This window comes from Drosophila persimilis, unplaced genomic scaffold, assembly GCF_003286085.1.
Source record: "Drosophila persimilis strain 14011-0111.01,24,50 unplaced genomic scaffold, DperRS2 tig00000002-arrow-pilon, whole genome shotgun sequence".
NCBI lineage: Eukaryota > Metazoa > Arthropoda > Insecta > Diptera > Drosophilidae > Drosophila > Drosophila persimilis.
The window spans coordinates 437,111-461,475 of NW_020825289.1; the positions used below are offsets into that span (position 1 = coordinate 437,111).

General features: G+C 39.2%; 1 protein-coding gene across 1 annotated transcript; it reads left to right on the top strand.

Annotated features, from left to right (window-relative positions):
- The first annotated feature begins 1,636 nt into the window (after positions 1 to 1,636).
- Positions 1,637 to 13,124, top strand: LOC113565100 (transcription-associated protein 1). The gene is made up of 3 exons (XM_026985717.1): positions 1,637 to 1,905; positions 12,859 to 12,984; positions 13,081 to 13,124. The coding sequence occupies exons 1-3, from the start codon at positions 1,669 to 1,671 to the stop codon at positions 13,087 to 13,089; spliced, it is 372 nt and encodes a 123-aa protein (XP_026841518.1). The 5' UTR covers positions 1,637 to 1,668; the 3' UTR covers positions 13,090 to 13,124.
- Positions 13,125 to 24,365: the final 11,241 nt, after the last annotated feature.

Below are 24,365 nucleotides of genomic sequence, written 5' to 3' on the forward strand. Positions count from 1 at the left end.
GAGATCCGCATCCGCTTCAATCACCGATTTGAACATTGCCATAAAATCCGAGAACTCGACGTATCCACCAGAAAACTTAGGAACCTTCAGGCTAGGAAGTTGGCTTACTTCAACAGCAGCCAGCAACTCAGCTTTCAACGATATGAAAAGAGTATCGAAGATTTCGCGCAGCTCACTCCCAATCTCGTTTTGATCGAGAGCCTCCAATTCATTATGGGCCTTATTGAATTCCTCTCGAATTTCTGCCAACATATCAAGGCGCACCTCGACTTCCGCGGCGGTCAACTTATCGATTTATTCCCCGCGAAGGATTCGCCAAGCCTGTGCAATCGATCATATAATGACTGACTTTTACGCTTATACAGACTCAGTCTGTATTTCCGTCAGTCTCTCATTTCCGCCCGCGCCTGTATTCGGATCGTTGTCCATGTTAACCGTTGTGCTATTCGACACAACAACGGAAAATGAAATACCACTTAAGCGACGATGTATAGACGCGAGAGGGAGAATGGAAGACACGAAAAGTCAAGAACCGCGGCTGCAGCTGCGCAGAGAATGAGAGATTCGACGCTTAAAGTACCGGAGTATGTATGTATATAAATATTCCAGCCGCACTCTCACTGAAATTTGCACTTTAAATTGCTTTTTAACAAATGTATTTGTTAGTAGTTAAACTACCCAACAACAAAATATTGTATAATTAATAAGTGTTTTAAACGGAACGCGATTAAGCAATGTTTTTATATCACGTCGGGGGTCACCAATGTTTAAGATGCCAAGCTATTTTGGCACCTATTTGTTTCAAAATAAAAAGGGAACTTCGTTTAACTTTATAATAGGTATTTAATGTTGGTGGCTTAGCGGAAGCCGATTGCTTGCTATGGCGAGATAATTTTATGAGAGGTCAATATGCAACCAATGCTCAGAGGGGTTAGCAGTGGTTCTATGCTTCAGTATACAGTATACTGTATGGTTAGAGATAGAACTAAATAAACGAGGGCGGGAGATCAATGTGATCAAGATAATTGCCGAAGTGGCGACGGCAGAGAGCCCTTTTAGCCCGTTTGAACAAAATAGGCGGCTCACTTTGCTCATATAATAAGAATGCTTAAATTTACGGTTATTATTCGTCGACTGGCTCTAACTATATTATAGCCAATAAAATCGTTAAATTATCCATCAAATTGTGAAATTTCACAGTTCATACCAAAACATTTTTATTTTATAGTCATTGTTGGTATTGTGCCAGTGGAAATCTGAGTTTCACTTCTTTCCTCCCGTTCCCCATAGATATGCCAGGTGCTAAACGGCTTTAAGATTCGTTTTGTTTATTAAAATGTCGTTTACATTACATTTCGGTGCAAAGAAATATCTCCGTTTTGAAATTGGGGTAAAATGCGCTATGCAAAAATGTGTGCATCAATTTTTGTGGGATAATCACTTAATTATTTTTACTATTATATGTAGAGCATACCCTATATTGTGTTGACAATAGAAAAGTGTTCCTATCCCAAATTTCTAAATATAAAAAACAAAATTTTGTTTTGTGATGACTCTTCATCCCTGGCATGATTAATGATTCAAACTCTTAATTCTGAAATATTAAATATTGTTTATACCGGCTTACATTAGAAGGCAATAGGCTGTCAAGTCCATCACCATACAAAAATGTCTGTCAGTGAAAGTATTCCGGTTATCACTTTCCGAAATTATTTGAATATACTTAACGATCCCTCTGCAAAAGAGGAAATCAAGTTAAAAGCCACACAAGAACTAAGCGAACACTTTGAAATGATAATTCAAAGCTCATCCTATCCATCATTCCTGGAAACCTCACTAAAAATATTTATGCGTATATTGCAAGAGGGCGACCCTCAGTTCATTCAAGAAAACACCATGCAACACGTGAGTTTTTTAAAAATACATACACAGTATAATTATAGTATAATAAAATATATGTATATTTTTATAGCGTTTATAGAAATGATTTTTGGTGCCAATTTATGACAAAATATATATTTTAAACTATGCCAAACTTGTAATCAAATACCATACAATATCAAGATATCGCATCAGGAACAAATTCCATTTCAATTTTCGTTCGACGCTTCTACGTACGGTCATGCGGGGTACTAGGTACACCTAGTCTCTTTTAGGCTATCCTTCGTCTCAGATCGCAGCCACTCATTTGCCTGCCTACTCTGCTGCCTACTTTATTTGCCTACTCATTTGTTTGGCTGCTTAGCTTGTAACAAATATACAGTTTTTGGCGACGCAAAATTAGAGACCCTTTTAGTTCACTAGATTGCAAAAAAAAAACGTTACTTGGGCATGATTAAGTACATTGATGACTCGAGTTTAATTTATGAAGGCTGTTTTGTTGTTGGTGTTTTCAAAAATAAAAAAGCTGCTAGTTTTGTCAAATTGTAGCCTATTCACCAATACATTTTTGTATGCCTTTTTTCACCTTCGTGTGTAGCCCACAAGGAATGATTCTTACGAATAACTAATTTAAAAAAATCGAATAGAGACAATTTAACGGTTTGACAACCGACTCGGTTTGGCATGCTTTTAAAAATAAAAGTTCTAATGCCAACTTTTTCAGGACCCATTTTAAAACGAGGGGGAACGTTGTGAGTTGCTGCTGCGACCGCAACTCTACATTTATACCCGATACATAGTCAGTATGGCTACATTAAGCGACAATGTGTGCCTGCTGGAGAGACAGAAAACGTGTCTGAACATGAAATTTTGAAATACACTTGTAACAGAGTGATCTAACAGAAGTTTGGATACAAAATTTGGTTGCTCTAGATTTAATAGTCTGCGATTTGTGAATGCCAAAGATTTTCGTCCTTTGCTCGGGCCGAAATGGGGGCGATATCACAGGAGAGTGGATACCAAATTTGGGGGTTCTGAGCACTAGGCGCTCATAAGGACGAACAGACAGACAGGTCTCAATCGACTCGGCTATTGATGTTGATCAAGAATATATACATATACTAAATGGGGTCGGAAACGCTTCCTTCTGAACGTTACACACATCCAGTTTCACCACCAAGCTAATATACCCCTGTACTTGCTAACTTCCATGTAAATTTTTGATTTTTTGTATAACAAATGAATAATTCACTCGGTACAGTTATCTAGCATCAAGGTGCTGAATCATGCGCAAGCAATGTGATGATGAGTCTCTACCTTGTGTTACTATACAATTTTGGGACCGAACGAGTATGCAGGCAGCGGAGCCCAAGTAGGTAGGCAGCGGGTCGCGGTCAGAGATGAAGGGCCTAAAAGAGATTTGAAACCCGGCACGCGCCTTCTGTCTAGGGGGCGTCATGAAAAACCCCGCCGTAGAACACTTTTGGGCCGTCATGATATAACTTAATGTAGTGCAGCACAAATAATGTATGTATACATATTAGAGCCCTGCACGAGTGCACACTAATTCGTGTTAACAGTTAGGAATCACACTGTGCACAGTATCAAAACATGATTCATGTCTCCTTTTCACACTATCTTTCATTTCATTTTCTTTCCTTCATTTGCTGAGCGTGTGCACAGTTCAATAATATCGACTGTTGCTTGTAGTTGTGCGGTTTAATGACCCCTGCAGTACGGGTCTTCGATGACTCAGCTGCTGACACGTCGATACATAAACCGTCTACAGTTTGGTCGTCGCAACTAGAACTTGAACCAGTGGGACTGCGGAGTGGATACCCTACTGTGCACAAAGGAAGGGAGATAACGGTATGATCGAGCTCTTTCTATCCACAGTCTTATAGCGTTGTAACTGTTTGAACTCTGCTGTAAACTCTACTTGTTGGAAGGTTGGCAGGATTATAGTGCGGGCATGATTCAGTTCTCCTGCGCAGAGTGTCGTTTTATGCGCTCTGCTTTTTTTGTAGCAAAAGCGTAACATATATGCTACAATGCGTTGCAGTTTATAAAACAAGTTGCTATGTCTTGTTGCGATTGGCAAGCTTACATGCTTAGCCTTTCTCTCAACATTGCTGGGTTCTCTGATGGGTGGCTTCATCCATTTGTCTCGAGATCCGTGCAGAAATAATGGTCCATATAACCACAAAGTGTGATCTGCCAATCTGCTTGCTGCGATCCCTCTCGACAAGACATCGGCTGCGATGTTGGCCGATGACACATGACGCCATTGTGACTGGTTTGTTAACGCCTGGATTTTGGCTATTCGATTTGCCACAAAGGTATGGTATTTTGATGATGATGCGTTTATCCAGGATAGCACAACGGTGGAGTCACTCCAAAAGCATCCTGAAACTGTGTTAATGTTCATGTGCGGATCCTGTCGGACTCGCTTTGTGAGTTCGGAACCAAAAACTGTTGCACACAGCTCTAACCGTGGTAGTGATTTTTTGTCTTACTGACACTTGGTTATTTTTCTATGCAGCGCGTACGTATACTGCTGCGCCATATGCTCGTTCTGATGCATCTACAAACGTGTAGAGTTCTTGGGTAGCTGGAACTTTACCATCATAGATATGCCGGGGAATATGCATCTTGTTCAATGTTTGTTCCCGGTATTCCTTCCATTCGTTTTGGAGCTGTAATGGCAATTTGTCATCCCAATACAGTTTGAGCTCCCAAAGCTGTTGCATGAAGATTTTTTTTTTACTACGACCGGCGCAAAGAGTCAAATATTTGGGCCAGTTTGGAACATACCACCTTTTTGGTGATACATGTAGCCTGCCTTTTTTGTGTTCGTCCACACAATTTGTCCTTTTTCGGCATCCAAATGAGACCCAGAGTCTTCACGCTGTAGTGCTCTAGTGTCTCTCCTAGCTTGACATCGCTTACAATATCCCCTTTGGGTATTCCTTGGAGAAGTTGTTCATTGTTAGAGCCCCACTTGCGCAATTCGAATCCGTATGGTAGCAATATCTTATTTAGTTCTTGCCGAACTTGAATTGTTTCTGGAATAGTGTTTGCTCCAGTTAGACAGTCGTCAACGTAAAAATCGATTTTTAATGTTGATGATCCTACTGATAGTCTGTCTTTATATTGTGTTGCCAAGTGATCCAGACATTTCGTTGCTAGGAACGGAGCAGCTGTAGTCCCATATGTGACTGTTTTTAGGCGATAGTACCTGACGGATTGATTCTCCAGACTATCATCTGATGGAATTGATCCTCCGGATTCATCAATACTTGTCGGTACATCTTTTCAATGTCCGCTTTGAATATGTACTTATGAGTTCGAAATCGTAGCAGAATGGACATCGTTCAAAGATTTCCCGCTTGCTGACTTGCATGAGGCATCGAAAACTACCCTAAGCTATGTTGTGGTGCTCTCACGTTTGAGTACACAGTGATGTGAAATAATGTAGTGTTTTTTAGGAACCTTTGATGCTGGCACCATCTTCATATGTCTTAGACCTTCATACTCTTCCATGTAGTCCACATAACTCTTCTAAGTTTCTGTTGAGATGCGGCACTCCAACGCTAGGAATCATTTTGTTGCAGTTTCCAAAGACTCCCTCAGAGCTGAAGGGTGTTCGCAAAATGGGAGTTTTACAATAAACCGGCCATCCGAAGCAGTCTGAAGGTTTTCTAAAAAATGAGCTTCGCACTGTGCTTCTACTGGAGTGCGTGGTTTTTCTTCCGACTCTAGATACTCCTGAGTCCAGAATCTTTCAATGAGCTTATTGACTCCCGTTGCAGAAATGGGTGAGGAACTGTGGGCGGACTTGACTTTTCCTGCCACAATCCATCCCAGTTTTGTGTGTTGTAGTTTGTGTGCAACGGGCCTCCTGTCCTTAGCTGCTGTTAATGTGGTAGCAGCAATGAATAGTAATGCTCGGCTCCAATTAGCATGTCGATTTTGCCTGGCTTATGGAAGTTTGGATCTGCCAGTGAGATCTTGCTTGGTACGTTAAATTCTCTGAATGGAGTGCATGAGCTGGTTGATCAGCTATTATCCGTGGTAATACGAAAGCTTAAATTCTTTGCGTAAAACCATTGTGAAGGGATTTCATGAGCACATTTACTCGAGCCCTGCTGGTCTTTGATTGACCTCCGATTCCTTCGATCCGTAATGTTGTGTCTTTTAGTTTGAGTGACAACATTGATGCCATTCGTTCAGAGATTAAGTTTATCTGTGATCCTGAATCTAGCAGTGATCTGAAATTAGAAAACTGCTCGTTGTTGGCCTCTACAGCCACCTTTGCTGTGGCAGGTATATTGTAACTATTGTTACTTGCCGCACCAACCGTCGGTGCTCTTGATTCGGTAGCTGCGCCCGATGCTGTGTCCAGATTTAGGATCGTGTTGTGCTTCTTGTCGCACTTGAAGCAGTTTCGACCTGGGCATGCGTTTGTTTTGTGATTCGTTATAAAACAAGTAACGCAAATTTTTTGTTTTTGTACGCAATTAAGTCGTTCCGATGGAGATTTGGAGTGAAATTATTCGCATCCATCTTTGCTCTAAGAACTGAAGCATCGTGTCCAGCGCCTGAATGTCCTTTGAGCTTCCCAATGGTTGTTCAAACAAGGTATGATTTGTAACATCCATATTTGTATCTCTGGGATTGTTGTATGCGTCAACTAGTAATTTCCCCGTTCAGCCATCCCGCTCCATCGAGCGTGGGCATGGGAGCGCTGGGGTCCTCCTCCATTCGCGTGAACAGTGATTTAACGAGCTGCGCGTGAACTAACTTCCACTGCGCCGCCGTCATCTTTCCATTCTCGTCGCTGCGGTCGATCAAGGCTACAATGAGATGTCTCTTGGACACTTCGCTCATGGCCTTCTGTCTCGGCTTCCTTGCCTTCGGCTGGGGGGTGGCCACCTTGGGCCTGCGTTGCCGCTTGCTCGCCGGAGTGCCTTTGGCAGCGCTCTCGTTCGGGCGTTGCCTCTTGGTGGCCAACATCTCCTCCACCTTGTTGGCGAATCCACCGTTTTTTGCCTTCATCTGGGGCAGCTGCGCGTAGTGTTCGCACCCTCCTGTACCCGTTGCTCAGCCCAGGCTAGCTTGGACTTCTCCTCTTGGGAGATATCCGCCTTGCCCTGGAGCCGGCTCAGTAACTTGAGGGCCGCCTTATACTGAGCTTTTGCCTTCATCCCCTTCCTGGAACGCATCGGCCCTTCCCTACGCAGGGAGCTGGTACCTGGTTCCGGCGAGCGGAGAAGGCTTTCTTCTTCTGTTTGCTAATGGATAGCACGCTCTCCGGGTCCGAGTCTGTGTCGACAGCGGCACCCGCGCGGCTCACTCTGCAACGCGCCGTTTTTGTGGCAGTAGTATTACAACTGAAATAGCCTTTCCAGCCTCCATGTTTGGCGAAAGTCCCGAAAGTCCATACTAGTTAATATTTTTCGGGGGGACCACCCCCTAGCGTTTTATGCCTGGCCGCCAGACACCTCTAGCCATGGCCCTGGTTCAGTTCCCCCGACTTTAGATCGGGAAGACGATGGACCATTGCCTTAGCTAGACACTGCATTATCCCGGAAAGGGCAAGCGACAGTGCATTACCCTCGCCCCGGATAATGCAGTGTCCATTGCCTAGCCGGCACCCTCGTAGAGGGTTCAGCTAGAGGATTTTTGCCAGTCGGATAAGCTACCGGACCGATGCAGCATATTTCAGGCGGAAGTTTTCGCCATCCGTCGACATTCGTCGACAGCCAAGCGGCAATCAGATCCATGGAGGCGGCATGGCGCGCAGGGAGGCACTAGATACCATAAGCAACAAAGTCAGTGCGGATCTATTCGGTTCCCAGTCACCAAGGCATCGAAGGAAACGAGGCGGCGGACGTACTAGCTAAAGCAGTCGTCGGGCTGGAGAATAGGAGAACCGAGAACGTGCATGTCTCCCTTAGAATGCTGCAAAGCGATCTAGAAGCAGGCCAGATCACAAACCGAAAGCAGGTGGAGGAGTACCACCACCTGGAGAACCTCGAAAATAATGTGCAAGGAACGCAATGAGAAACTTAGCCACTACCTACTGCACCTACCACGAAAGGACCTACCAAAATATATGGGGATGTGATGTGATACTCTGGTCTGCCGCGCGACACTTTTTTATGTGTAATCAAACATTTTGACTTGGTTGGATTTAGGCATAGGTGATTGTGGGTTGCCCATGCACTGATTTTCTCAAGTCCTATATTGCTCTCATCTATTGTATTTAACGATCGACTAACATATAATTGGACGTACACGAGCATCGACGTACATGTTCACATTAGAGTCAGACAATACTATTGGCAGGTCATTTACATGAATGCAGAACAATAACGGATCAAGTATTGATCCCTGCATTTAAGCTCTGTAATTGTGGGTGCACTGATGGTGAGCCCCCTTTCGCGGAAATGAAGACGAGCTTTGGCTTATCGCTTTGGCTGATCTTATCGATCGCAAACAGCTGTCTCGTATCACCTCTTTTTAGCTGTTTTTTTTTGTTTTTCTTTGTTTTCGCTCGGTATTAAATGAAATTTCGCTTGCCTTTTTTTCCTGGCCTTCCTTCGCCAAAATTGAGTGATTTTGGAGTTTAATGATGATCAGGTTTCAAATGGATAATGGGCCTGTTGACAGTTCTCAGATATTGGAAAGCTCCATATGCTTGGAGCAGCAGCTGATGTAGGTTCCACGGAAAAACGCACGTTTGTTCTTCCGAGTACTTTCTTATCCTAGATAGAGAGTGCTGTTAAGATTTAGCAAGTCGAGGGCAAGGTTCATTCCATTACGGTACGGAGGGCGTGCCCTGCATTAGGCAGCCTGTGTGTTTCGACCTTTATAGTTTCTTTTTGAAATCTTTTGAGCCGAGATTCTTTGGTTTATTTTTTCTTACCTCTCAGTTTTCTAAATTTCATCGTTTTGACGATTTCGGTATTGAATATTGTACAGTTCCACAGAACTAGAATTAAGGGTTAATGCCTGTAAAAAAAATGACCTTATGGCAAATTACAAGAACAAGTCCTAAGTCTTATACGTCTTATTTTATAATTTTTTCAGTTTAGAAAACTTAAAACATAAAAGTCAATTTTACAGGAAATGTATTTATTTATCGAATAAAATTATTTTTCTTTTGAAAATAGCCATGAAAAAGCTCTAAAACAGCAGTAAACTCAAATATTATAGTTGTGCAAACACCTAAGTCAAGGACTGTACATACCTATATGGAATGCTATAATTGGTCATCAAAAGAGTCTGCTGCCAAATTTTTATATTTATAATCAAGCAGGCTCCGTTTTTCATTTACTTTTGCGGATTACGTTTTCAGCTAAAATGTTTCGTTTTAAGGATCTCCAGTTTTCACATATTTTTGCTGTTTGCACCAAAACGAAAATTATTGTTGCCCTGGCCCATTTTTCGGAGCCAAATTTGAGGTTGGGTTAAAGTAAAATGATTTATAAAGAAAGCAAAAGTTTTTATTATTATTATATAAAGCTAATAAATAGCTAAAACTAGGTATTAACAAGTATGGGGCTATAGCTACTGAGGCCTTAAGCTCGCTAAGGTATAATTATACACTTGAGTATGTATGTACATATGTACAGGGTTGGTTTTATACGATATTATATGTTGTAAAGGAATTATTATCTAGTATACTAGTTGTGTATATGTATATGTACAGGTATTATAGTTTATGAGGTTATATGTAGTGAATGATTTTGGATTTTTGTAGCCAAATTTGAGGTTGGGTTAAAGTAAAATGATTTATAAAGAAAGCAAAAGTTAAATTACCCTGATATATGTAGGTGTCAAGTTTATGTTAATGCATCAATAAGTCATCTAATTTTTTACCCGATACTCAAAATGAGTATTGGGGTATATTAGATTTGTGGTGAAAATGGATTTGTGTAACGTCCAGAAGGAATCGTTTCCGACCCCATAAAGTATATACATATATTCTTGATCAGCATCAATAGCCGAGTCGATTGAGCCCTGTCTGTCTGTCCGTCCGTCCGTCTGTCCGTCCCTATCAGCGCCTAGTGCTCAAAGACTATAAGAGCTAGAGCAACGATCCGGACTTCTGTGATATGTCACTGCTACAAGTATATTTCAAAACTTTGCCCCGCCCACTTCCGCCCCCACAAAGGGGGAAAATCTGTTGCATCCACAAATTCAAAGATACGAGAAAACTAAAGAAGTTTCGTACAAGATGACTATATCTTCTAGTGTGCAAAATCTGAACCAGATCGTATAATTATTACAGCCAGAATCAAGAAAACAATTTCATTCTTTCTCGCTCTGTCTCTCTCTAACACACAGGTTTCATGGTCGGTTTTGCTAATTGCCAAATATGAGTTCAAGGATCTTAGAACCAATAAGAGCCAGAGCAACCAAATTTGGTATCTACACTCCTGTGATATCGGACCTTGACCGTTTTGTGTCGAAATTTCGACACACCCCTTCCCCCCCCGCAAAGGACGAAAATCTGAGGCATCCACAAATCTCAGAGACTATTAAGGCTAGAGTAACCAACCCCACTCCTTTTAGATCTCACTATAAAACGTATATCTCAAAATTTCGCCCGAGGTCACGCTCAGACTGATTTTCTGTCTCTCTCGTAGGCACTCTTTATCGGAGTCTGCCGGAGGAGAGCCATACTGACTAAGTATCGGGTATAAATGTAGAGTTTGGGTCTCCGCAGCAACTCACAACGTTCCCCTCGTTCCTTTTGCAAATAAGGTTCGTTTCTTTGTATAAAATGCCGTTTACTTTTCATTTGGTCAACGAAAATGTTTTCGTTTTGAAAATGAATAAATCTTGCGGAATGTGAAAACGGGAGCCCCAATTTATGTGTATTCAAAAGTAAATCGGAGAACGTTTGTGAATGTGAAAACGGAACCTGGCTGAATATCTTAAATGGCTGTTTTATATGCAACTAAATGACAGGGATAAGTGAATATAAGCAAGATTTAGATGAATTAAGATTTGAAGGCAACCATGGGGATAAATGATTTGTATATTTACATATATAAATTGAATTTTGTTACAATTTGTACGTATGATAGATATTCCATCTATATTTATGTATGTATCTATATAAAAGATACATATATACTTATAAAATGAATACCAGGTATTTATCTTATTTTTTCAAATAACACAATGCAAGGCTACAAAAAACAGGTCGACTTGTTTAAAAAGATATATATTGTAACGTTCGTATTTTAGATTGAGAAACAGAGAGAGCTGTTTCCTATTATTTAGGTAGGCTTTATTTTCGAAAGATTTATTTCCTCGAACGTCCTTCTCTGCATCAGAACCGTTGCGCGGCGTTTGTCTATATGCCTAATACCGTCTATATAATACCATTAATATTGTATCTCTCTAGAAATTCGGTTGGTGTTTCATTGTAAGACAAGCGTGAGAGTCCCTCTATGTCTGCGCGAACTCTTGAAAAGACTATGTAGCTTGCCCTTCAGCTACTGGCGATGAACTTACTGCATGTAGCCCCTTTCATATCGACGCTCTAGGGCACGTCCAATTATTCCTCGACGCTGACATTTCGAATTGTGTCATAATAACGCAAAATATTGTTGTGACACTTTGGATTTATTGTTTTTTAAGTATGACAAATACTTGGAGAACCAGGGAGGCTTGGACGATACGGGTACAGTGAGTATATTGAGTTATAAAACGAGTTGACAGTTACGTCTATGTTCGGTAATGAATAAAGAACCAATCAACAAGCGAGAGATGTAGATCTAAATCAATAAAGTTTGTTTTTTAAGAACACTTTATGCGGCAAGGAACCATGGAACTGTCAGCACAACCAGATCGGGTACAACCAGACAGAGTTGGATGGTAAGGATCTTCAGGAAATGATATTGGGCTTGCTCTGGACCTCAGCATAAGAAATGGGAGGAATGTAGGAGCAGGTTAAATAGAAAAATGTCGACACAATACGAAACTGCAACAAATTCTACTCTATGGATGTTATTGAATGGGGAAAACTCAGATGAGAAATCAGATTATACTGCAATCCCACCAGCGAAAGATGGGCAGTCCATTCTTTAAATAGTGTAATTGTCAATGAAAATTGCACGATCATTGATAGAAGTAAAAGCGATGGTGTCGAAATCAAAATACGCAATATTTATATGAATTTGACTCAATTTGATCAAAAAATGTTGTGCTTATGTTTAAATCTAAATTTAGTCACAATTATATCATCAGACGAAGCGTTAAGTTTAGAGGAAAGATGTCCTTTTTGGAGTCTCAGGAATAAGACAGGAAACAAATATTGCTTTCCGAGGGACCACTGCTCTAAGTTGAAGTCCCGGGCGAGAGCGTGATGGTGGAGCCACTCATAAAAGACAACTTACCCCCAACATTTTTGGAAAACACACCTGCGATCGAGAAAAAAATTGATCTTTTTATTTTTTATCTCATCCGTAGTAGGCGAAGAGGAAATTGTCATAATCGTAAATCAGATTCAAGTGCGGCATATTATTCTCCATCGATGAACAAATCAATTTATTTATCTTCTTTTCTTATTCGTACAACCACAATGTGCGCCACAGAGAAACGTGGCAGGGCCCTCTAGTTTAATATAAAAGTGGAGTGTTATGAGCTGAAATTTTCGTGGCGGGAATATTTTGTAGCATTCTAAATCCGATCAGATCTATATATAGTAAAGTTCCAAAGGAACATGCTTAGACCCTGAGACTTTCGCATATTTGAAAAATTGTATTTTATATACTATAAACTTTGTAAAAAAGATACATGAATAAATACAAGATATTTACTTTCGGCAACGAAAAACAAAAAGTTCTGGTAATTTTTTCGACCATTTCGGCCCCCGCAACTAACCTTCAATTCTTGTAATATTATTATGTATATATAATTATTTATAATTAATGTGATTTTTAAAATTTATTTTAGATCCGTAAACTTATTTTGGAGATGATTCATCGACTGCCCATAACAGAAAATTTAAGACAACATGTCAAATCAATTATAACAATGATGCTCAAAATATTAAAAACTGACAATGAAGAAAATGTTCTTGTAAGCCTTCGAATAATAATTGAGCTGCATAAACACTTTCGTCCATCTTTTAACCCAGAAGTAAGTAAATATGCAAACTCATTTTTTTAATTATAGGTCCTTTGATAACTATAACAAAACATCAAACATCATAACAAAACAACGATTACGTCAACTAGTTAATCAGTCCATCCCAAGAGATGCTAAAACGGACCTGCTAGTACTATTGAAGTGTTTGGTCAGTGCAGACCACTCAATTCGCTCAAAAAGCAATCAAATACAAAAAAAAAAAACTACAAACAACAACTACAAAAACTTAACATTGTGGGTGTCTATGTAGTAATACATATATACGAGGGTGGATTATTAATTACCCGTGTTTGATGATTGGGGGCGTGGCTGAGATTATCATATAATACCATATATGTATTACAATCCGCATCCATAAGTTTCCGCCTGAGCTAGTAAGTAGTCAAGTTTTTTTGTAATTTTTTCACATGCGGTCTGCCAAACCCTATCCCCTGAACTGTCTCTTAAACTAATTGCATGCAATATTTATAATAACTTAAATTTAGCTAACTTTTAACTTCTCTTTTTTCCGCCTTTAGTAACTAAGTACCGTTATTAACAGATATTTTGTTAATTTAATAAATAAAATACAAAAAAAAATATAACGATGAAAATTAAATATAACGAAAAATGCTTTTCTCAACGGCTCATACGAGAGTTAACTTCTAAACGACGGCCGGCTGCCAGTTAAGTATTTTTCGGCTTTACAAAAAGAGGAAGAAGAAGAGACTATTGAAAAGTTGATTTAAGAGAACCAGATATAATTAAGAACGATATACCCGATACTTAGTCAGTATAGCTCCCCTTTTGCCACAGGGCGCTAACATTGAACGACATGTGCCAGCACGGATCTCAGCCCCTTATCAACACTGATCTAAGAGTCGTTCGCCGGTGTGGCGACTTTGACAAGCGGTCTGGCATCTTGATCTAAGACTTCTATTAATTAAGAACATCAATAAGAATTCATGCACATATTGGCCAACCGGCCAAAGTGGTGACCCCTACGTTAGAAAACAACCGCAAATGCAACAGAGCTATTTTTTGCGTTCCTCGATCAAAGACAAACCGGAAGACGGCGACAAATTTTACGACGCAACAAGTATGGCGAACACGGAGGCCACACTAAATGAGTTAACTCTCAACATTTAGCTCACATCATCATTCCAAAAATCAATAAAAACGATCCGCAACTTTAGTTCAAGCAACCGAAGATCTCATTACTCGCCACCGTCTGACAACAAGTTCGAAAATAAGACGGTTTCTACGGGGTGGAGACATGACTTTGAAGAAGTTAGTGGATGCGAAGCCGTCATACGAAACCTCATCCTCACCGAGTTGCCTTCGTCGATTGGTCCGCTCATTTCGGTTTGGGAGGAGAACGATCTGGACAAGCTGGCAAAGATTGCTGACAAGATGATCGAAAATAGTGCCATCGCACCAGAAGCCAGAGAAAGCGTTGGAGAGACAGCTGCGGCAGCTGTGGTTCATATCCCAACACTAAACTGCAATCGTGCACGTGAGTGGCAACGGGAATCCAGAAGGAATCGTTTCCGACCCCATAAAGTATATATATTCTTGATCAGCATCAATAGCCGAGTCGATTGAGCCCTGTCTGTCTGTCCGTCCGTCCGTCTGTCCGTCCCCTTCAGCGCCTAATGCTCAAAGACTATAAGAGCTAGAGCAACGATGTTTTGGATCCAGACTTCTGTGATATGTCATTGCTACAAAAATATTTCAAAACTTAACCCCGCCCACTTCCGCCCCCACAAAGGGCGAAAATCTGTGGCATCCACAATTTCGACGATACGAGAAAACTAAAAAAAAACTGAGAAAACGCAGAATCGTAGAAGATGACTATATCTTCCAGAGTGCAAAATCTGAGCTAGATCGTATAATTATTATAGCCAGAATCACGAAAACAATTTCACTCTTTCTCGCTCTGTCTCTCAAACACACAGGTTTCATGGTCGGTTTTGCCAATTGCAAAATATGAGGATCTCAGAACCCATAAGAGCTAGAGCAACCAATTTTTGGTATCCCCACTCCTGTGATATCGGACCTTGACCGTTTTGTGTCAAAATTTCGCCGCACCCCCTCCCGCCCCCGCAAAGGACAAAAATCTGGGGCAACCACAAATCTCAGAGACTATTAAGTCTAGAGTAACTAAATTTGGTATCCGCACTCCTGTTAGATCTCACTATAAAAGGTATATCTTAAAATTTCGCCACACCCCCATCCGCCCCCACAAAGGACGAAAATCTGTTGCATCCACAATATTGCACATTCGAGAAAACTAAAAACGCAGAATTATAGATAATGACCATATCTATCAGATTGTTGAATCTGGATCAGATCGGATCATTTTTATAGCCAAAAGGAACAAATCAATTTTCAGTGGCTACGCTGCGCCCGACGTCACGCTCAGATTGATTTTCTGTCTCTCTCGCACGCACTCTTTATCGTGTCGCTTAATATTAGTGGCGTCTGCCGGATGAGAGCCATACTGACTTAGTATCGGGTATAAATGTAGAGTTGCGGTCTCCGCAGCAACTCACAACGTTCCCCCTCGTTACAACTTCGATTGTGTTTTAATTCAAAAATCTACTTGTTTGTAAAAAACAAATTTATTTTCCATGTTTCATATTTCATTGGCATTATGCTACCATATCAACCACATCATCCAGACTAGAACCACTGAGTCTATTAGCTGTTTTTAAAACTGGCTCGGCGGTAACGGACTTAGGTAAAATAAAAAATTAATACAAAAAAAAATGAAAGAATAACTCGATATTTTTCGGCAACTCTGATTCTACGTTAACAGTACTACTAAACGACTGTTGCCGTATTAAAAAGTTTTTTGTCATGGGGAAAACAGGTACCTAATGATACGCCATCGTATCTAAATACATAGATTTTAAACAAAAATATATACTAATTACATAGTCATATACTTAGAAACAAATTATTTTTACACACGTTTGTTACGCTTTTCGGTAATTTTGAAAGGAAGAAAATTAAAATTTAAATAGAAAAACAACTTTTTACAACCAAAACTAAATTTTGTGTAATAAGTTAATTTTGTTCCTGTTAACTTATAAAAAATTCAATATAATTCAGAGGTTGTTTTAAAATAGGTAATTCATTAATATTTTGTTGTACCAGACTTAGCCAAGTTGTATAAAAAATCGTCTTATTATTAAATGAGCCTCAGGATTTAAAAATTATGTTGAGATAGCATCAGAGCTGCAGCAACGTTTTGCAAAAGATATTTCCGCTCAAAAAAATCAACGTCGGCCAAACTAGTTGTCTGTAATAATAAGGATACCTGGCAAAAAGCCACTTCTGCATAGTCAAATGAAGAAACCTCGCTTAAATTGGTCTAAAGAAAAATTAAATTGGGGTTAATCGTAGTAGTCACGAGCTATATTTTTGGATGTGTTAAATTTAATCCAATTGGACCGGATGGTTACCGCGCAGTTCGCTGCAGAAGAGGAGAACGCTATTCCGAAAATTCCTGCATTGCCTTAACATTCGCCTTATACTATGATGTAGGGATACATATCTAAATATAAAACTGAATCGCTAATATTGATTAAGGGTATGGTAAATGAATAAAAAGTATGAAGAAATTATTCGCAGTGAAATTGTGCCCATTATGGAATCAGTTGGTGAGAGCGAAGAAGCACGCTCTGTCGGTGATTCTTTGACGTGATTCTTTATACGATTCGATGCACCATAGCGTCAAATGTGTAATACGAGGGAATATTTATATTTCGGGATTAGGAAATAGAAACAACAATTTTAAAATTAAATTGGTTTTATTGTTTTTCAATATATTCCCCCTCATGATCAATACACTTTTGCATTGAACCATTGCTCATAGCAGTTTTTGAATTCCTTTTAAGACACCTTCTAAACATGGTTTTTGAACTTTTCAACTGCTTCTTCGGCGCTCGTAAATCGTTGACCACGCATGGGGCTCCAAGTCAGAAGTCAGTGCTTTACAGCTATCAAGCCAGTGGCGCCGCATAAATTTTATAAATGCGAATTGCAGAAATTAACAAGCTCAATTCATTCAGACTTATTCTCGTGCTGAAAGGAGCTTGTTCTTCCTGAAGCGTGAATTCACCTGTTCTGAGCCATGGCCAACTTTTCACGCTCTTTTTCGAATTTCTCAAATGGTTCGTTAACAATTGACATATCATCAGAAACCTTCAGAGTTACTGGATCCGGCCCAATCGAAATAAGCTCCACCTTGAACGGGACCACTTATACAAGTAGCGAGAGCTCCTTGTCAAGCTTCAGTTCCAGTTCAAGGAGCAGCACCAACACCACCAGCATCAGCATCAGCTCTAACTCCACCTCAACAAGCTGGTTCTCTCGCTCTGCGTCAAGCAGTCACACTACTGGCGATACCTCGGAGCATTCCGTTATGGACGGTAGTGTGGGATATGCTGTGAGCATCGATGATAGTCAATCTAGCCCGGATGCTTCCGATTCATTCAACAACCACTCTGGGCAGAGTTCGGCACTCTCCATAGATATTTCCCAGGTGTAAACTGAAATAGAGCGCATAAATGACTACTGCTCAGAAGTAGTCTCAAGCATTAGCCCTGAGACCAGTGGAACAGCAACGTCGACCCCTCGGATGGCCCGCCGTGTGGAGGCCCGCCCTTCTGACATAGCGCCAGTGGAGGTTATAAATGTGATGTGTGAGAGCTCGCTTTGTCATGATGGAGAATGATTCGTGTTCGGCAGTTGGTTTTGCGAATTTCTCAGAAGACCTCCGGCAAAAAAATGATCGTGTTCCACTGTTAAGACCTTAAAAGAAAAGTCTAGACATTTGCGAGTTGAGTTGTAAATTCAAACTAAATTTTATTCTTAAATAAAATCAGAGCCTTATATGTGATTTGACAATGAGGTAGAAGGTACAATTTGGTAGTCTATAATTATCGTTAGACCTACGCAGAGGATACACTTTACTGAGGGTGTCTATTTGAGTACATGCTAACATTAGTTTTATTTTAGGACCGCATTTGTTAAGTGTTTTCTCCACTTGTGTTTTGTGCAGTCATAACTCGTCTACTTTATGTTATTTCTTTAGAGATCGGTGTTGTTACATGAGTGAATGTGTACAATAATCTATTTATGCTTAAACCTTCTGCAAGGAGCCGAAAGTGGCTTTGTATTGACGATAATATGTTCATGTTTGAACATTCTCCAAAGGGCCGAAAGTGGCATTGTTTTGTATTTTGAACCTTTTTCTTGTGAACCTTTTTGTGTACATTTTCTTTATAGCTATAATTACAAGTACAGATAATCATTTACAGTCAATTACAGTGGGTAGGGAAGTGCTATCGTTTGCAGTCTTCGTGCTACTTTAATTCTTCTTATGGCATAGATTATTAATATTATCATTATTATAATGTTAATGGATTCCAAACAATTTTTGGTATTTTACTTATATTACTTATATAAAAGGATGAAATTGGCTCGTAGCTTTCGGTTTAAATACTGTGATGAGGTACTAGTATTTTGTCATCGGTTCGCACAGTACAACCATTTGTTATTGTTAAAATTCCTTGTTGCGGAAGATCAATTAGTTCTTGATTTGAGTTACTACATTGAATCCTAGCATTAGTGTTTACTGGAACTTTGAAGAGCCAACTACCCTGCATTTCTAACTCGACACAAAATTATCTTGTCTCTGCTATCTTCCTATACACGCAATTTGAATTACCTTTTACTACTACGAGTACTTCTGGTCTCTTTTGGAGTCATTCCTGAGTCTTGCTCTTCTGTCTCAATTCCAGCCAATGGACAAATTTTTGTTATAGGTCGTTTTATCAACCGTCTTGATGTTTTATAGTTACTACTCTGACTCTATCGTCCCTACCTTTATGTATTTCTTCTATTGTTCCCAAGGGCCATCTAGCTGGGTGACAGGTTTCATCTTTTATTAATACAATCTGTCCTGTTTTAATATTCTGCATTCCTATTTTCCATTTATTTCTTTGTTGCAGTGTGTGCAAATAATCTTCTTTCCATTTAATCCCAAATTCTCTTTTCATTTTCTAAATTAATCTCCATCTATCCAGATTTCCGATTTTTTCCTCTGAAATTGGCTCTATCGGGCCAAATATTGGCCTTCCAATTATAAAATGACCTGGTGTTAATACATCCAGATCGTCAATATCATTTGTAGCTGTATACAAAGGGCGTGAATTTAGTACCGCTTCAATTTGACATAATAGAGTTGACATTTCCTCATACGTTAAATTATTGTCCCCAATTACCATTTTTAAGTGATATTTCACTGATTTTACCCCAGCTTCCCAAATACCTCCGAAGTGAGGTCCTGCCGGGGGAATAAAATGCCACTCGATCTGTTCTCTTTCTAATATTGGCGAGTCGGCACCTGTCATCATGTCGTCCATATAAAATTCATTCTTTATGATTTCCCTAATTGCTTGATTTTTGCAATCATCTGCTATTGCAACAAGCACCCTGGTTGCTAAGTAGGGCGCTGAAGCTGTACCGTACGTAACGGTTGTAAGTTTATAATCTTTTAACTTTTCGTTTGGATTATCTCTCCAAATTATATGCAAATATTGTTGATCGCCTTTATCAACATTAATTTGCCGGTATATTTTTTCAATGTCCGCAGATATTACAAGTGGCCATTTACGCCATTTCACCATAATATCGAAGATATCTTTTTGGACCCTTGGTCCAACCCACAGATATCATTTAAACTTTTATTGTTTGTGGTTTTTGCTGAAGCATCGAAAACCACCCTCAGCTTTATCGTTAGACTGGAATCTCTTATGACTCCTTGATGGCATAAAATAATATTTCCCATCTTCTTTGGACTCTACCATATGTCCTAAGTTTTTATATTCATGAATGAACTTTACATAATTTTCTTTTAATGTTTTATTATTGCTGAGCTTTCTTTCTAAACTATAAAATCGCGCTATAGCTTGGGGTTTGGAATCTCCTAGATCCTTTTCTTTTTTAAATGGTATTTTAACTACATACCTACCATTCTCATCTCTTCTTGTTGTTTCCAAGAAATGCTCCTCTCACACATCTTCTTCTACGTCATTCTTTTCACTTTCCAATTCCCAGAACCGCTCTAAGTCCCCAACATCAATTGTTGTCGCCACAATAAATTGATCACCTTTTGATTTGGTGCTACCGGATATAATCCATCCGAATTCTGTATTTTGTCCAAGTTGTCCGTCTATTTTTACTACTCCGTCTTTTAAAATATGGGTATACAAATCTATCCCAATTATTACATCTACCCTACTTGGTTTGTTAAAGTTAGGGTCTGCCAACACATTATCTTGCCACTTAGTTTTATCAATATTGAAAGACTTTAATGGTAAAGCTTTCATCAGTTTCGGAAGAATAATTGCTTCAATATTTAGAGGACCTTTATTATAATCACGAGTTTTTACCGATAAAGTAACTTTGTACTTTGAAGTGCAAGAGTCTGTAGATGACACTCCACTTACCTCGGTGTTCGCTCTTTTTCGTACTAAGTTTAATATTTGCGCAGCTTCTTCTGAAATTATGGTACATTGCGACCCACAATCAATGAGAGCTCTAAGGTTTTGATAGCCACCATTCCTTGCCCTTACTTTTAAGGCGCTGTTTTTTAATCAAATGGCCTCTATCTATCGGACTCATTCCCTTAAACTTATAGCAGTGAATTATGGTATATCCTGCCATTTTACATAACGGACAATTTTCTTTTATTTTACCATATTGCACTACTTTTTTCAACGGTTTCCACTCTTTATCCTGCGACGTGTAAAGAGAAGTGTACCGTTGTTCTAAAAATTCCATTACATCTGGCAATGCTTGGATCTCTTTTGTCCTTTTTATATGACTTTCATATAATTGTAAGGTATCTTTGTTGAATTTTTTCAACACAATGTGCGCGAAAATCACATCAACTTCTTCTGTTAAATGTGACTTTAATTTAATTGAATGTATTGACTCATTTATAGAATCAGAAAACCATTTAATATGTTTCGCTGAATCGTGATCTAGCATTGGTAAGTCTAGTAAACGATTCAGCTGATCCGAAAAAATTGTTCGCTTATTTTCATACCGCTTGGTCAGCGATTCCCAAGCGGCATTATAGTTCTCCAGCGGCCCAGTTAAAAGGTGAGCTACCATACTCCGTGCCTCACCCTTTATCGCGATTTTCAAGTAATTGAATTTTAGAGATGTACTCAGACTATCTCTGTTATGAATTAATTCACAAAATATTTGTGAAAAGCCGTCCCACTCTTTTTTTTCGCCCGAGAATGTGGGTACTTCCACTTTCGGAAGATCAGGCAAATCGATATCTTCTTTTTTTACCGTTGCTCCTTTAGTATCCATGCTGTTTTCTTCAGCTATGGTTTGCATTCTAACTTCTATGTTGCTCAACATGCTTTGAATATCAAATTCCAAATCTCCGATCTGATTGTCGAAGCTGTCGTTTGTTTCATAGCTATGATAATACTCCTCAATTTTTGAGCTCAGTCTTTTACTGAGGAACTCAATTTTTTTCTTTCTCATTCTACACTCTCCCATTTTAGCCTGATCAAACCTCTGCATGGTTTGCTCTAAATATGTCCTCAGGTTTTCCACTATTCTGACGATTTCCTCAGATACTTTTTCTATGCTACTGTCAATTTTGGGCTCTATGTCTTCCTTCAAAGTTCCAGTCTCCACTGATTGTAACTTTGTTTTTTTCTACCTTCCCTTTCGTTAATGTTTCATTATTTTTTGACTCTACATACTTTTTATGTATGTCCTCTATATTTTTAGCCCATTTTAGCCTGATCAAACCTCTGCATGGTTTGCTCTAAATATGTCCTCAGGTTTTCCACTATTCTGACGATTTCCTCAGATACTTTTTCTATGCTACTGTCAATTTTGGGCTCTATGTCTTCCTTCAAAGTTCCAGTCTCCACTGATTGTAACTTTGTTTTTTCTACCTTCCCTTTCGTTAATGTTTCATTATTTTTTGACTCTACATACTTTTTATGTATGTCCTCTATATTTTTAATCATTTTTTCGTACTGCTGTCTCTTATAGTAGTTATGATCGACTACTCCATATGTTAACAGTGCAGAATTATTGCCTGTAACTTTGTTTTTAAGGTCTCCTAACCTTTGGATACATCGGTGTTCAAATGACCAGCTTCAATCTTTTTAATCTCCCTTGCTATCGCTGCTTGAGCCTCTAATAGCTTAATTATTTGTTCCGACAACATCTTAGTTTAATTTTTTTTTACTTTTACTTAATTAGGCTTAAAAACAATTTGAAATATGAGACTTAGCTGATGAATTCTGCTTCTGCTGTTGTTGTTACTGCTGCCTCTGAAGCCGCTGCTGCTGATACCGCTGGTGTTGCCTCTGTTTACGTCGCTGCTGCTGATATCGCTGTCGCTGCTGCTGGTGTTGCCTCTGCTTACGTCGCTGCTGCTGATATCGCTGTCGCTGCAGTTATTGTTGCTGGCACAGTGGGCACACACAAACCAATTTATATATTTCTCTTTCACAGTCACAGTTATTTGCCACTTTTTTTTCAATTCTAGCCAATAAGCACTTTCGATGTTTCGGGTTATTATTATTTCTCTTTCGATGTTCCGGCCTCGAAAACGCCACCGTCGCGAAAAATTTTTATTTTTCAATTACAATAGATATACATACTTCGTTATCTATTAAAATACAGCCTGTCCAGCTCGTATTTTTTAAAATTATTAATTAAAACTTCCGTTTCATTAATTTTTATTTATTTTTTTTTTATTCTCCGATCACAATAGATATACCCAGTTATCTATTAAAAATACAGCCTGTTTAGCTCGTATTTTCCCAAAATATTAATTGAAACTTTCGTTTCATTAATTTATTTTATACTCTGTTCCTTCCTATAGGAGCGAAATCAAAGTTTTTTATTTTGCTACCTTTAGCTAGACACTTGTTCAGTCTCAAGGAAGCTGGTTTAACTCCGTGCTCTTACCACAGGGGGGAAACAACGGAGAGTCTCGAAGGACCAAAATGTTAAGACCTTAAAAGAAAAGTCTAGACATTTGCGAGTTGAGTTGTAAATTCAAACTAAATTTTATTCTTAAAATCAGAGCCTTATATATATATGTGATTTGACAATGAGGTAGGAGGTACAATTTGGTAGTCTATAATTATCGTTAGACCTACGCAGAGGATACACTTTACTGAGGGTGTCTATTTGAGTACATGCTTACATTAGTTTTATTTTAGGACCGCATTTGTTAAGTGTTTTCTCCACTTGTGTTTTGTTGTCGTATTAATGGGTTACAGATCTCTGTTTACACCAGTGCAGTCATAACTTGTCTACTTTATGTGATTTCTTTAGAGATCGGTGTTGTTACATGAGTGAATGTGTACAATAATCTATTTATGTTTAAACCTTCTGCAAGGGGCCGAAAGTGGCATTGTATTGACGATAATATGTTCATGTTTGAACAACCACTCAGATTTGACAGTCCTACGTTGCTCTAGCAGAACAATGGACACATGACCCATTCTCCCGAAGAAACAGGCAACCATTTGCTTCAAAGTGCCTCGTGCTCGAACAACTTCTGTTGGATTTGGCTCATCTTGAAACACCCACACGGTCGATTGCTGTTTAGTTTCCGGCTCATACGCATATATTCATGATTCATCACCTATCACGATTTTATAATCACCTTTTGAAGCACCACGGTCGAACTTTTTAAGGATTTCCTTAGTCCAATCGACGCGAGCCTTGTTTTGAGCGATTGATAAGTTATAGTTTATCCAACGAGAACAAACCTTTCTTAAAACTAAGTGTTCATGGAAAATGGAATGTATTGAAGTGGAATTAATTTGCAAGAATGCCTCTATCTCACGATATGTCACATGACGATCTTGCACTATCAGTTCACGCACACCATCGATGTTTTGTGGCACAACAACTGATTTTAGACGACCTTCACGGGACTCGTCAACGACTGAACTACGACCACGATTCAATTCTGCTAACCAGCGATAATCTGTCTTTTTTGATGAGGATTTCTCGCCATACAAAGAACTAAGTTCATCAACATATTCTTGTAATCCACGTCGAAAGTTGTGAAAAATAATCCAACGAAAACCATCTTGAATATTTTAAATTTTTTTGCCAAATAAATTTTTTTAACTGATTGTAAACAAAGCAAAAAACAATTGTATGTACATATGTATGTTCTAAAAAATGACAAAGTTTATTGTGGCTTTGCCAGACTACGCATTGGCATTAGTATTGCCAATTCCCGAAATATAATT

Excerpts from the sequence above, each read along its gene's own strand:
- LOC113565100 (XM_026985717.1), top strand. The coding sequence starts at position 1,669 with ATGTCTGTCAGTGAAAGTATTCCGGTTATCACTTTCCGAAATTATTTG. Across the intron at positions 1,906-12,858 it reads AAGAAAACACCATGCAACAC|ATCCGTAAACTTATTTTGGA; the intron begins GTGAGTTTTTTA and ends AATTTATTTTAG.